At 39.3% G+C, this 15,167-nt stretch overlaps 1 protein-coding gene across 1 annotated transcript in view; it reads left to right on the top strand.

Annotated features, from left to right (window-relative positions):
* The window catches only part of LOC148525219 (uncharacterized), a 135,565-nt gene that overhangs the window by 23,957 nt on the left and 96,441 nt on the right, over positions 1–15,167 (top strand). The window contains exons 12-15 of the mRNA XM_088471029.1: positions 1,702–1,771; positions 5,366–5,503; positions 10,207–10,371; positions 13,162–13,256. Of these exons, the coding sequence (XP_088327155.1) occupies positions 1,702–1,771; positions 5,366–5,503; positions 10,207–10,371; positions 13,162–13,256 (468 nt within the window). The remainder of the gene's footprint in view (positions 1–1,701; positions 1,772–5,365; positions 5,504–10,206; positions 10,372–13,161; positions 13,257–15,167) is intronic.

Here is a 15,167-nt window from a genome sequence, read left to right as displayed (position 1 = left end):
GGAAAGAACCGAGTCAAATCCAAACCGCTCATCTTTAATATAATGTCAAAAAGGGGCATATTTATCAAAAAATATTAGCAAGATATCCCCGGTAAAAAACACCCACAAATATTAAGTATCACCAGGATGTATGTATGGAGGACTACAGCAGATATCTTTCAGGTCCTAAATTTCCATACAGGTGCTCCTAAAATAGCAAAGAGATGGTGTCATCCATTGTAGCCTATGGGCTACGTATCACAACATTTTCTGAGAGAGGGGTCCGTAGGATCCCTTACCGGCAATGGAGGCTCACACATGCATGGTCTGATGACTGCACAAGGGCAGTAGCGCAGCTGGGTCCTGAATCTGCAAACAAATTGATCACTTTAGCAACCACTTTACTTTACACTTTTAGCTCCTCTCCCTGAATGTGAATATTAATACATTTAGGCGATACTAAATTTCATAAGTTCCCATAATTAATAAATATTTCCCTAAGGTTCTACACAAAAAATACAAGAAATCATTTGTTCAGTTTTATAAAAGCCAGTTTACCATTTTACCTGCTAATTTACCAAACTATTGGCCCCAATTACTAACTAAAAATAACACCTTTAGCACTCGCTAAAGGGGTTATGCCAGGTTTCTGTATTTAGTAAACAGCGGTAATCTTAGATTACAGCTGTTTGTACAGCGTCTCTCTCGATGCGGGCCCCATTGCCAGCAATGGAGACCCGGTGGTGCCTTTCCGGCTTCAGCGAAGCCTTCAAGGCATTGCCGGGTCTCCGTGTCATACCGTTACGTATGCGCATAACACTGGAGCTCCGTCGTTGGCAGCAGCCCAGTGGAGGACCTCGCCAAGGACAAGGATTTCGCTGGACTTCGCGGGACCTCGCCAGAGAGGTAAGTATTACTACATACCAGTGTAATTTTCATTTGTATCACAGAGATACTAAACGTAAATTGCCACTGGTATTTCATTCGTTAGTAAATGGAGCCCTATGGCCCCCATTTATTAATGAGTTTTATCACCAAAACGAGTGATAAATTTCACTGTGTATGAAAAATGGTGCTCCAGCCAATCAGCTCCCAACTGTAATTTTTCTAACAGTTGACAGTTGGGAGCTGATTGGCTGGAGCACCATTTATCATACACAGTTAAATGTATAGCTGCATACACACACAACGATTGAGTAAATTAACAATTTTAGTAAACGATTTTCATTCATTTTTTCAAGGGAAAAATGAACGAAAATCGTTTGCTAAAATCGTTCATTTACTAAATGTAATGAACAATTTTTTTGAACTACAAACGATTTTTGCATATTCCCTTACTGAAAATCGTTGAGTTGGTCAGTCTGACAGAACTACAAACTACAAACGTGAACGCACATGAATGGTAATCGTTCATCGTTTTAACTCAGAAAGTGAACGATTTTTTCAACGATTGAACGATAAACGATATCGTTATCGATAAATGTTCAAAAAATCGTTGTGTGTGTATGCAGCTTATCACTTGTTTTGGTGATAAAACGCGTTAATAAATGAGGCCCTGTTAGATTAAGCAGTGAAATACAGTAATGCCAATGAACGTGATATACAAGCTCATGAATGCTTTCCTGTTTGTACAGCAGTCTATTATGAGTAGATGAAGTGATAGCGTAGTTATTGGTTTAATGTTGTTAAATAAAACCTATACTGACGATTTTTTATTTGCAGGTGCTTGCCATTAAGGATAGTGGCATTGTGTTCCTTAATTCAATACCAATTCAAATGCCTCTTTCAGTTGGTGAGTTTGAAAAAATACTTAGTTGTCATTTTTCATGGAGCCATTGTGATTATTTACAAGGAAGAAACCATATATGCAGCTTAGGATCTCTTTCTTCCTGATTTACTGTATATATGAATAGTTGCAAATGTTTTTACAAGCACCAGTATGGATTAGTGTCTTAGGAGCTTCTTTTTGAGATTCATTTGACTTGGGACAGATCACCTTTTTGTGCACAATGTTATAGTAAGTGGGGGAAAACAACTTGTAGATCACCGGAATAATCTCAGTCACAGAGCATTTAAGGAAAATAGTGTGGCTACTATTAGAGGTGAATAGGGATGAAAAACCAGCCTGATAAATTTCTGGGATCAGCCCTAAATGGGGGACATGGAGGTTGTCAAGGGGTGGGATCTGTGGAGGTGGCAGAATCCTTCTCCTGGAACGATGAACACTTTAGAACTAAAATTAATATTCCCACTATATAACCCTAATTGCCCTCACAATATCACACTAATAGCACCCACATGTTACATTACTATCACACCCCAACACAATTTATATTCCAGCCTTGGGCTGGATGTTCTCTTATTTTTGGGGTCCTAACTTTCTGAGAAATTTCAGCCCTGGAGCTGGTTACTGTTATGGCAGGGGGACCACACGCTGTGTGTTTTCCTGCTATAGCTTCAACCCCCCCAGCCGGTTCAGCCTGGTGCTGGTTATAGGAAAATACAGTAGGGGGAACCCCACGCTGTTTTCCCCCTATTTCCTCATACCAGCCCAGGCTGAGAGGTCTGCTAAGCACAGGCAGGTTTATTGTTTTGGAGAGTTTCCCATTGTTTTTCTGTAATTTTTTTATTTCTATTTTCACTTTGATTGGAAAGGTCAAAACCAGTGAGTGGATTTTACCTAGTGCTGTAGGGTTGCAGCCCCCCTCCCGTCATGTAAAATCTACCACACATTCAATGAGACAATGAGTCTTCTCTGACACTGGCAGTGGCTTCCTAACAGTAGCACTAGCTGCTATTCACAGCCAGACAAGCAGTCCCAGGGGTGGTGTTTCTTACCCTTGGGGGTGCTAGTCTGGATTGCGATAAGCAGAGAGAGCACTTCCAGTGGGAAGCCACTCCCTGACTTTCTGACAGCTCTAACCAGCTTTTAAGAGCTGCAATAGATCCAGTCCCTAGAAGCTGGTGTTTGTGCACATGTGTTGGTCGTGGGCCTTAGCCAGATAATTTGCATAAATTAGGTCCTAGATTCATGATGTGAGGAGAGAAATGTAGTTAAATCAAAAGTGACAGACTAGTTCCTTAGTGGAATTATCAGAGTCCTCCATCAGAACAGAGTAATGTGAGGCTCCTGTACCTGATTCATTAAGATTCTAATGTCAAACCGGCATCTGTATGTAAAAAAAATTATACATATAATTTGCTGCACCTTATGATGGGTGAAGCAAGCCACACATAGGTGGATCATGGCATTCTATGTATAATGCAGGATATCTGTAGCAATGTGTCTAATCCTATGCAGAAACTTTATAGAGGGCCTGATTCAGAACTGGGAAAGAGCAAGTAACTGTTGTGTATCTTTGTAAAACCATGCTGCACTGCAGGTGGGGCAGATGTAAAATGTGCACAGATATTTAGATTTGGGAGAGTTTAAATGTATTTTCACCCCTTGCATTGCTACATGGTTCCAGGTACACAGTTACTTGCTCTATTTTACTCTATTCCCAAATCTGAATCAGGCCCAGAGATTGCACACAAAGGGGCAGAAGTTGAATGCAAGTTGGTCGTAAATGTAACTGCATTTGCATAGATCGCACTTCTATAGAAATGGCGGATCTACATTTTTTGGGCCCAGAAGCTTGAACTGTTATGGGGGCCCCTTTGCAACCAGTAACAACAGGGCAACATCAAACAAGGTTCAAAGGGCCTTGCTGCCCTTGCAAGGACATTGAGGCCCAAATGGCGGAGATGTAGAAAACCCCCAGAGAGTGAGAGACTGTAGATAGATAGATAGATAGATAGATAGATAGATAGATAGATAGATAGATAGATAGATAAAAATATATGAAGTAATTGATAGGGATAGATAGATAGATAGATAGATAGATAGATAGATAGATAGATAGATAGATAGATAGATAGATAGATAGATAGATAGATAGATAGAGAAACCCCCCAAATAGTGAAAGACTATAGATAGATAGATAGATAGATGTAGAAACCATCCAGAGAGAGAGAGAGAGAGAGAAAGATAGATAGAGATTGTAGATAGATTACATACAAAACCAAAACTTACTTCATCTGTATGATCCCAGCTATTGATCCTCCTGAGTGGGATCTCTGGAATCCTCCTGAGTCAGGTCTCCCCCCCACGCTGCATGCTCCATCCCTTAAGCTGCATACCATCCCTCAGTCAGCTCAGTTTTCAGTTTGTGTCAGCACTGCAGGGCTGACTTCTGGCAGATGGGACAGCACAAATGGAGATTGGAGCACCAAGTGGCACCTGGCAGTACTGCACTCAGCAGTGACACTGACAGCAGCTCTCTATTCTGCATCTGGCTGGCTCATAAGAGCCATCCTCTGGTCATAGCTGTAGATAGTGTCTGCCGGCCAGTTCTGATCAGGGGAGTTTCTGGGTACTCAGAACCCCCCCCTACATGCACTACTGCAGAGCATATTCTAAGGTCAATATTAAGTACTTCAATCCATTAGCTTATGATTCACACTTAAAAATCTCCAATGATTTTGTTGAAAAATTCACTCATTAAAAAAAAAAATTGCTTCAGGGCTCATCCGGGGTTAGGGGCCCTGAAGCTTTAGCTTCATTATTTTCACAGTAGAACTGCCTCTGCTATAGACTCATCCTCCATGAACATTGCCTAAGTGAGACTGCTCTGTTACAGCCCAGTTATATCTATTCAGTCATAAGTAAATAAACAGACATCTGTGCATTGCCTGTAGTTACGAGTCACTCAGTTCTGAAGCATGCACAGTGCAAAAGCACAGGAGATATGCTAAGCAAATGGCATAAATTCAACTCTGCATTAGCCTCAATGTTCTTCATGCCTCTGGGATTTCCCTGTTTCTAGTGAATTAGGGCTCAATTTATTTCAACGCTAATTGAATAGCACCAGGATGGAGCTCCCGGAGCTATTCAATTCTACGCGCTGTTAGATCGGTGAATGCCCGTTCTCCTGCCCCTTGTGCCTTAAACAGGGTGTTTAGTTGCGAGAACGACCATTGTCCGACTAAACTTCCCGGCGCGATGCTGTTTTTGCTGCTCTAAGGGCAGAAAACTGCATTGCGCCTGTACTTTTGTCGGATTTCTGCTCGTACACCAAGGAGGGATGCGAGAAGAAATCTTTAGTCGCGCTAAACGGTGCACTGAATTCATTAGCTCCAGGAGCTCCTTCCGCGCTCTTCAATTCGCGTTGAGTTGAATCGAGCCCTTAGCATTAGTTCTACCTACAAAATGCCTACTGCCATTGTGAGCATGTAACAAGTATACTTACAACTGTGTATCACCTGTCTTTCATCTCAATCTGTGAACAGATTTCGAACTGTAGAGTTATAATTTCAATACTAAACATTATATTCTTTCGTATAGCTGACCTGACAGTATATGCGGCTACATCCTTCTATATAAATGTAGCCTTACGCATTGGTGTTAAAATACAGGTTCAGACGGTACCATTTATGCAGGTCTATATCACCCTGGACCCATCTTATCAGGATCAGACTTGCGGTAAGACAATTTTTTTATCTCCGTGTCTAATATAAATTTTATACCTATATTGTCACAAAGTTATAGCATCAATACCTTTGATGATGCATATACAGTATAAACTTATAATAATAATAATAATAATAATAATAATAATAATAATAATATCATGATGGCTTAACATAGGTGTATCTATGCAAAATATTTTTTTTTATATATCTATTTATGTAAATCATGAGTATAGTCATTGAGAATTATAGGCACATTGTACTGAGACTTATTTTTTAATCATAGACAATATGTATTTCTTCTGAGTGAACTCCCCTGTCTGACATTATTTGCCTCTGCCACCATGAGACTATGGGGTCAATTTATCTAGGGCAAAAAAATCTAAATCCTAAGAAAGTGTGATGCACCACTAAAGGAGAAACCTTTTCACGGCAGCATTTTGCAATGCTTACCCTTGCAAATTATTGTAGATGTCCTCAGGGTGGCTTTAGCTAGGGGTACCGACAGAAAATAAAAAAATTTAAAATAAAAGCTTTTTTTCTGTAGTTTTCTTTTTGCATTTTTTATTTTGAAAGTAACAGACAAAAATAGAAGCACCTATAAGCTCCAGAGGTGAATTTGCAATCGACCAATCAGATGATCAATCAGTGGAAAAGTAATAACCAAAGATTGTGCAAATAGCCTGAATGGGACTTCTTAAGGTATCACCTAACACCAACAACACTCTTATCTCACAAAAAATCAGAACGTCCTTAAAACCAAATTATAACAACCTTAGTGTGATACAATACCACAAAACCAAATATATATTGTAAATACAAAAGCACACTGTCCAGATATAGGTAGAATAATCCTTCTTCTTTCAAGCCACACATTCCCCACTGTTAATACTGTAGGTGTGTCTTTGATAGTGGTTCAAAATCAAATATATGTTCATAAAAAAAAGAAAATCAGGATTTGGTGTAATATTGTGAGTCATACTCAAATATTAAAGGTGCAAATGGGCAGAAAACGCCTTTCTCCAGGATGAATAGAATATGTAGAGGGATAGACCGCTAATGATATTCCACTTACTAAAATATAAAGACAAACTGTACACCCATCTAATGTTTTTATGGTCCTCCTCATGAACCCAGATCCTCAATATTCACAGGTATCGTTCCCACCATAGAAAAACAGAAAACATTTACAGTGTAGTATGTTATAATGAAGTGTGAATAGCCAGTGATAAGCACACCATATATAGGAATAGTGTGAATCCAAACTTTATCTCAGAGAAATATATAAACACACACACATAAATATCTAAGGTAATACAGTAAAGACAAATAGTTTTATTAATAACAAGCAAATAAGATGGTTAAAATGGCCACTTACCAGATGGTAAAACAACAATCACAATGTATAAGTGTTGTAACCTTACAGATGACAAGAACTCTGGTAAACCAGACCACAGAACCAACCAATACTTCAAATGAAGAGGCATGCTTCCAAGTAGGGATGGTTATCTTCCATCAATATTTAATCATCTATGGATACGTGCCGATGTCTGATGGTTTTGCCATCAAAGGCAGAAAGCCAATGGTTCTCCGACATTGATGGCAGAGTGGGACTAGATGGTTGCTTTTTCTTTTGACAGGATGGGGCTTAACCCTACCCCCCAGAAACAGTTAATACCTCCCCCCATTTCTGATTTGCCTGCAGTCTACCATTTCCCAGCAGCAATGGCCATTGAGTGGTGCAAACCATCAATGGTTCATCACCATAGATGTTTTTTGTGCCATCAATGGTGACCATCAATGGACTTCCCACTGATGTTCTTCTCTACTTTTAAGCTACCATTCTGCACTCCACGAGGTTGCATTTCGACCAATTTTGTTTTTTTCCAAGGTGATAGTGTGGTGGAGTTCCCATGGTTAGTAATTTATACTACCTCTGACCAATTATAGGCTTTATTCATAAAAATCAATGTTTTCAAAGCAGAATAAAATACATATAGTATGCAAACAGTACCTACATTAATGTAAATGAGTCTAAATGGCAATTTTCAGTCCAAAAATATAAAAGAAACATAGGCCCTCATTCAGAGCCGCTCGTTAGCGGCAGTACGCTCGTTCCGAGCGATGTTCGCACATCTGTGCATGCGTACGGTTTTTAGTACGCATGCACGAACCAGTCAGTGCAGCCGAAAATCGTTTGTACGCTATATAGCGAGTGCCTGCTATTTTGAGTGACAGAATGAGGCGTATGTGGGTGGTAACAGGGGAAGGTGCTTGAAAACGGGGGAGTGGAATTTGAACGCAGGCGTGCTTAAAGGTCAAAACGGGCGTTTTAAGGGTGTGCATAATTAATCCAGCAGCGTCATTGACCACGTCACTTGGTTTTTTTAAACTCAGAACTGCTCGCAAAATAGCGGTTGAAAAAACCAACCACAAGAATAGCGAGCAGTTCATACGCTGTACGATGTACTCGATTAATCTAATAAATAGCGGACATGACGTATGGTGCGAGCGGCCAGGGGGCGTTTTTAACAAATAAACGAGCGTATGTTTTGTTCGCTCGTTCAGACTTAGAGGTGTGAACAGACTGCAATGTGCGAACGGATCATTTGAATAGCCACCCCTTGTTTTTGAACGAACGACCGCAAATAGCGAACGGCTCTGAATGAGGGCCATAGTCTGAATACATCCGTTCTTTATAACAGCGATATCGGAAGATGGTCATCTGGTATCCTAGCAACCATTACAAACAGTCTTCAAATCTTTGTGCTGCATTTTAAATGTTGCTTAGTAATAAAGTACCAATTTTATTTATTGCATTAGGAGCTTTTCTATATGTAATACACTGTTTTTCATGAATAGAAAACTTTAAGACTGGATCTCTAGTCAAAATAGGCCAATGTCTTCTTATTACTTTTTTTATTTTATTTGTCCAACATTAAATCCAGTGACAAAGGCTTATTTAAAATGTGATTTTGATTCTGTTTGAACATCTATGGGATTAAATATTGACTTTTTATAAAGAGAATAATTTTTATAATTCTTTTTTGTATCCACTACTGACAAATTTGGTATTTATTCCTACTTGATGTAAAAAATGGTGAATTACTACAATTCCTTTCCAGCCATCTCACCCATCTCTCTGAAATAGCATTAAGCCAAGACTTATGATGACAACTTGTTACATGGATAAAAATTCTTGAATCTCTTGGTTTAGTAATTTGTTTTGGTTAAATAGAATTATTCTTGATGTAATAGTAATGTAGAGAAAATTCACATCTTTTTCACTATTCTCAAAACTCAAATTAAGATATTTTTGACTGTTAGTCAAGTAAGTACAGAAAAGAAATATATCCTTTCTACTTCCACTCCAAATAATATAAAAAAATTATAATCTATGAAGCATGACCAGGACACTAGCTCTGCCTTAGAGGAGTTATTTTCTAATTTCATCAAATTTTCCCAGCACCCCATTAAAATATTTGCAATGCTGGGGGTGAACCTGGTGCCCATGGCCATCGCTACTTTTGAAAGATAAAATGTATCTTTAAAGTGGAAATAGTTACTTACTAATATAAAATGTATCACTTTTAGGAGAAGCACCACACTATTTGATCATTTAAAATGTTTCTCTCAAGGAACTTTGATTTTGCTTCTAAACAATCCTTGTTCTTTGTAATGGTATAAAATTAACCTACTTCCACTGTCACTAAACAATATCCTTCCTGCCATTTAATATTTTCCAGTAAATTCAAAATATAACCTGTATTCCTGAGACAATATGTCGACCTGAGGGTTAGACTGGGTCCTTTTTTAACTTAAGGGAAATAATTAATTGGAATGATATTATTTAGTGACAGCAAATGTATGTCCACTCTGTGCAGGTCTGCATCTACTCGCAATTACACAACATGCCCTTATCGTATTCTGCCCACCTAATGCAAGTCCTTTCCCTCCCTGTCCTGCCTCTCCAGTTGTAAGCAGGAGCAACTCATCATCTGACCCATTAACTCTTGGGTGACAATTTATTAATATTATGAAATCTCCTCCAATACTTCTAATTACTTATCACTGTGGCTGAACTTATTGTAGTGTGGCATTTATCAATTTACTCTTGCCAGGTCATGGGCTCTGATAATAGCCAGTCAATAAGGAGTAAAGTAATAGCTTATACAATCACTGCAAAATGGGTTGATGGGGAAGGCACAGATGCATTCCTCTCTTTAAAAATTTTTAACCATAGCTCATAGGCTACAATGGGCTAACGTAACCCAAAGAAAGCATTAACCCAAGCTAAAAGAAGCAAAGCTATCTCATATTATATGGACCCTTTACTGAAACAATGCAGCAGGTCTCTGAAATGTAAGTTTTTATTAGTTTTTTTCAGCAAATATGCTTTCATATATAGACCCCTTAGTCATCCTGAAATCTGTAGATGTTGTAACCTAGTTGTATTTAGTTTTAGTATGCCAATAAAAAAGCATACTGTCTGTTCATTATATGTAAATGCAATTATTATTAGTTATTTATTTAACACCAACTTATTTTACATGTTATGCGGTGCTCTCTCTCTCTCTCTTTCTCTCTCTCTCTTTCTCTCTCCCTCCTCTCAACTCATTAACCAGTGGACAGAAGATAATATTTTAAACATCATCGCATGTGCTGTCTTTTACACCACTCCCTCTTTTTCTAAACCAAGCTGTTTCTCTGTTTCAGGGCTATGCGGAAACTTCAACAATATTCAGACTGATGATTTTAAAGCTATTAGTGGAGTCATTGAAGGCACTGCCGCTGCCTTCGTTAATACCTGGAAGACTTTAACCAACTGTCCAAATATCAAAAACAGTTATGAGGACCCATGTTCCCTCAGTCTGGAGAAGGGTATGTCTATGATATGAAGTACTTTTAGAGAGAATGTTAATGGACACATGCTAAAAGTTTTCTTCATCAACTAAGAAGCTCAGAACTGGATTTATCTTGTTTTATGTCACTTTTTAAATAACTTTACATATATTTAGCCAGCTCATCAAAATTACAGTGACAAGTTATAGTGTAACCATATTGACCCCTATTGCCTGATGTTGTCTGTAGTAAAAAATGTACTGTATCTAGCATATGGATCAAAATGTATAAAAGCAGTCATTGGGGTGGTTAAAGAGAGGAGCCTCTGTGCAGGCATTGCCTCTCTCACAGGTGAATGTGCCAGGTTGACTCTAACACTGCCAGAATGTACTGCTCATGCTCAAATCTCTGGACCATTTTTCTGGTGATTTCTCTATCGCACAATGTACAGATCTAAGGGAAAATGCCCCTGTCAGCATTTTCCCACTGATACACTGATATCTTCAGTGCTCAGCGGGGAAGTATAGTATATGGATATAGGATGTGCTGTGTGTGTATCCCTGGACCCAAGTGCACCCCTTATAGATACATATGCCCATGGCAGGTGTGGATTAACAGATAGACAGTAAAAAGGTCATCAGTGTCCAGATAGACACCAGATATTAGACAGACAATAGGTAGACTGGGACAAAAGGTCGATAGGGACAACATATTGACACACTAAAGGTAAACAAGTAAGAAGGTTGACAGGTACAAATGGTTGACAGGTAGAAATGGTCGACAGGTTCAAAAGGTCGACATGAAAATGGTTGACAGAAAAATGGTTGACCACATAATGTTTTTTTTTTTTTTAGCCGTAATATTCACCCTAACCCTAATCCTCCCCTTGGTGCCTAACCCTAGCCCTCCCTCCTGATGCCTTACCCTAACAATTGGTATAGGCACCTGATCCTAACCATCCCTTCTATTGCCTAACCATAACCCTGCGGTAAGTGCCTAGCACTAACCCTCCCTCCTGGATCCTAACCATCAGGGTAAGTGCCTAAGCCTAACCCTCCAGTAAGTCCCTAATGCTGGGAACAAATGGTACTATCTGTTCAGAAGATAATATAGCTGAACAATATCCCTTGAAATTTGCAGTGTGCTGGATAAACAATATCGTTCATCCACACACCAAAGATATCATGAACGACCAACGATCATTCCCCATATGAAAAATGAATGATATTGTCCAGGTTGGCCTGCATGCATGGACCATGGACAATATCGTTATGGTCCAGCGGGAGCATGCATCATTGGTCATTCATTGCATACACACAGAATGATATGAACCATATATCTTTGAACGATATTGTTATTGTTCATATCATTCAAAGATATCGTCTCGTGTGTATGCATCTTAACACTGATCCTAAACCTAACCCTAAGAACAAAAAAAAAAAAAAAAAAACCCCCCAAAAATAAGTGTCGACCATTTTTGTGTTGACCATTTTCATGTTGACATTTTGACCCTGTCGACCTTTCTACATGTGGAGCGTTAGTGTGTTGACCTTTTGTCACAGTCGAACTATTGACTGTCGAACATCTGGTGTCTATCTAGACATTGTCGACCTTTTTACTGTCTATCTATAGTCCGGAACCCGCCCATGGCAGTCAGCGATCCCTTTACTTTTACGTCTATAGTAGTTCACAATTGCTTAAATGTGCCAAGATATTTTATAAGTAAGTAGATACCCTCACTAAAATAATGACCATGTAATTATCAACAGAACATTGCAACAACAAAAAAGAAGATTAATCTCACAAGGGCTGCTGAAACATTTTGCAGGCCGTAATACATGAGAGTGGGTGTAGCCATCCACAGGAAGCATGGTCACGCTGCTTAGACATACACTTACTGTGAACTTTGTGTGAAGTGGCATTGCTGGCTGAGGGGGTACACTGCTCTGCCTACACGGCTAACTCAGGTCCCTAGAGTGTCCCTAGACATGCCTAGGTAATCAGTACTGGCCCCACCCCTCTTGGTGCCCCTGGGCCCACCGTAGGAATGAAGGGAATCAAGACAGAAGGCATGAGACCAGGAATGTTTCATTGACGATAGACATCATTAGACCAGTATAAACAAGCACAATTAGTAAACCAAAGACTAGTCAAACAAGAAAAAGGTTTGAGGTCAGAGCAGGCAAAGAGAAACTTATTGGCGAAACTGACTTGAATGGTTAATATTATACAATATAGGACAGTAGAGAAGACATTGGTATTATAGACAAATGACTGGAGATCTGCCTGTCACTTAAACCACCACTAAAGAATTGAGTTCCCAGTCATATTGTCTTGTACATATAGCTGGTGCTTTACCCTTGGTCTGCCCTCTGGTGCTCTGATGGCCTCAAGACATGAGGAACATCTGAAGTCCAGGAGTGCAAACAGAAGGCAATTGGATCATGTGAGTAAGCTGGAGGAAGTTAGACATTGAGACATAATGGAAGGAGCAGGTTTTCCCAACAGCAGAGTAATTATGTGATGCTCCTGATAAGGAAAGATGGTGGTACCTAAAGCATTTCTATAAGAAAGGTTAAATGCAACTTTCCATTTTAATCTCTTTCATATCCCATCAAGAATTTTTTGTACACAGAAAATACAGAGTGAAGGAAGGACACTATTTAATAAAATATCTGATGCATTTCTTTATTAGTTCAATTTTGCCTGGCTGGAATGGTAAAGAAAATAATTATAGCAGAGTTTAATCACTCAGATATTATAGCCTTGTAAGTATGAATGTTGTTTCTTAGTTTTTATTTTATTAATGTTTTTATTTTTTTTTTACAGAAAAATATGCCCAACATTGGTGTAGCCTACTTACTTCTGTAATTGGACCATTCTCCCCATGCCACAGCCTAGAAAATCCACTTCCTTATTTTGCGGTAATGCAGAAACCCAATACACATATACTGTAGTATACTATTGTATATATGTTATTGTACAGAAGCTGTCAGGCGGCTCCTGCATGTAGCATTGTGACCAGCTCATTATGATTGACATTAAACTGTTGCATTTGTTCTGACTCTGCAGATGGACTTTCTATAAAAGCCTGTTCTCTCAGTCCCTGCAACATCCTATTTGCTACTTTACTGCCTGTTATCTATCTTGTTACTACATGCATCTGGTGCATTTGTCCTGTATATCAAATCCAGTTTGGTAGTTAGTTTGCTCCTGCTTTATCTACTTATAATCATTTTCAGACCAGTGTACTGAACCTTGCCTATGACTGACTACATTGCATCCCAGCATTGTGAATTTTTGACCTAGAACTTTACCTTCCTCATCCTCTATTCTCCTTCAGATTCTGGACTCTGAATCTATAATATAACCATGCTAAATATCTGTATGGCATTTATGCACTAGAGCAGAGGTTCCCAAACTCAGTCCTCAAGGCACCCTAACAGTCCAAGTTTTAAGGATAACCATGCTTGGGCACAGGTGACTTAATTATTACCTCAGACTTTTGATTTTATTGATCTGTGCTCAACCATGGATATCCTTAAAACCTGGACCATTAGGGTGCCTTGAGGACCAAGTTTGGGAACCTTTGCACTAGAGTCAAGGGGAGGCCCCACCACACCAGTGCTCTCTGTGGCTGCTAGGAATGACATGCAGTGTGACCCCATCTTCAAGCTCAAAGGCACTTAACCTGAACAGGTGCGCACACATCTCCTCTCGTCACACTCACTGCCCATCACATGCAGCACATAATGCACTGATGCTGTGACATGAGGGAGAAAGTAGAATAGAAAAGGAGGAGCAGGATATAGAAGAATCAAGCAGGAGGACTGCAAAAGACTAGGATAGATGTAGGATAAAGGATAAAGTAGTGTCTTTATGCTAATGGTGCTGCCAGTGGTGTTCCTACTGAGACACCCACCGGCTGGGGCACTGTGCGTATTAAGATGCACCATGGGTCGCACCATAGAAAATTAAATTTTGCTGAAGTTGAAATATAATTTATGAAAACTTCTGTAAAATTAAAGGTGGCATCATCCATAACAACTATTTGGACATGGAAATTGTCTTGATCCACTATTGACTATCTCAAAACCAAGTTGGCCATTTGAGGCAATAATGATAACTCTGGGCCTGATTCATAGACGGTCGTAAATGCTGTCGCAGCTGCAATCCCATATACAGCCCATGTGTGAAAAGATGCAAATGTCACAACTGCCGGGATTTGTGTTGAGGTGCCCATTTGCAGCTTCTCAAGTCCACCACTTGTGTACAAAGATACAAACATCAGATGCACATAATGAATCATCGAACTTCTGAGTAGCCCTATAGCAATATATAGTGGCGCAGAAAGACTGTTGGAAGTAAGACACCAAAGCATTCTCAACTAGAGCCCCCAAAATGGTTGCGACATTCCTGCATTTGTTGAAGGAAATTTACAGTATAAATAATAAAATGTTTCCCATCATGTTTTGACCATCTCTTAAAAATATGAACTGTTGTTAATCTAAAATCCAGTCCTCAGGAGACATTATAAATGCATGCTTTCCAGGTCTTCTTACAGAATCACACGTGAAATAATTAGAACCACCTGTGGATCTTTTAATATGTGTCAGTCAGTAATGAATACACCTTTGCTCCAGCAAGGAGATATGGAAAACATGCACTGTTAATGTGTCCCTAAGACTGATACTGAGAAGCACTGCCTTGTGGACAAACAGTAGACAAGTTATTCCCAATAGGTGTTTTGTGATAATATGACTAACAAACCCCACCTACCAAAGGAGCAATGAAATTTGTTTATGAATTGCCTATCTATCTAGTACATAAGAACT

Source organism: Taudactylus pleione, unplaced genomic scaffold (genome assembly GCF_031769625.1).
Source record: "Taudactylus pleione unplaced genomic scaffold, aTauple2 ptg000109l, whole genome shotgun sequence".
Taxonomy (NCBI): domain Eukaryota; kingdom Metazoa; phylum Chordata; class Amphibia; order Anura; family Myobatrachidae; genus Taudactylus; species Taudactylus pleione.
This window is presented reverse-complemented; position numbering and strand designations above follow the sequence as displayed.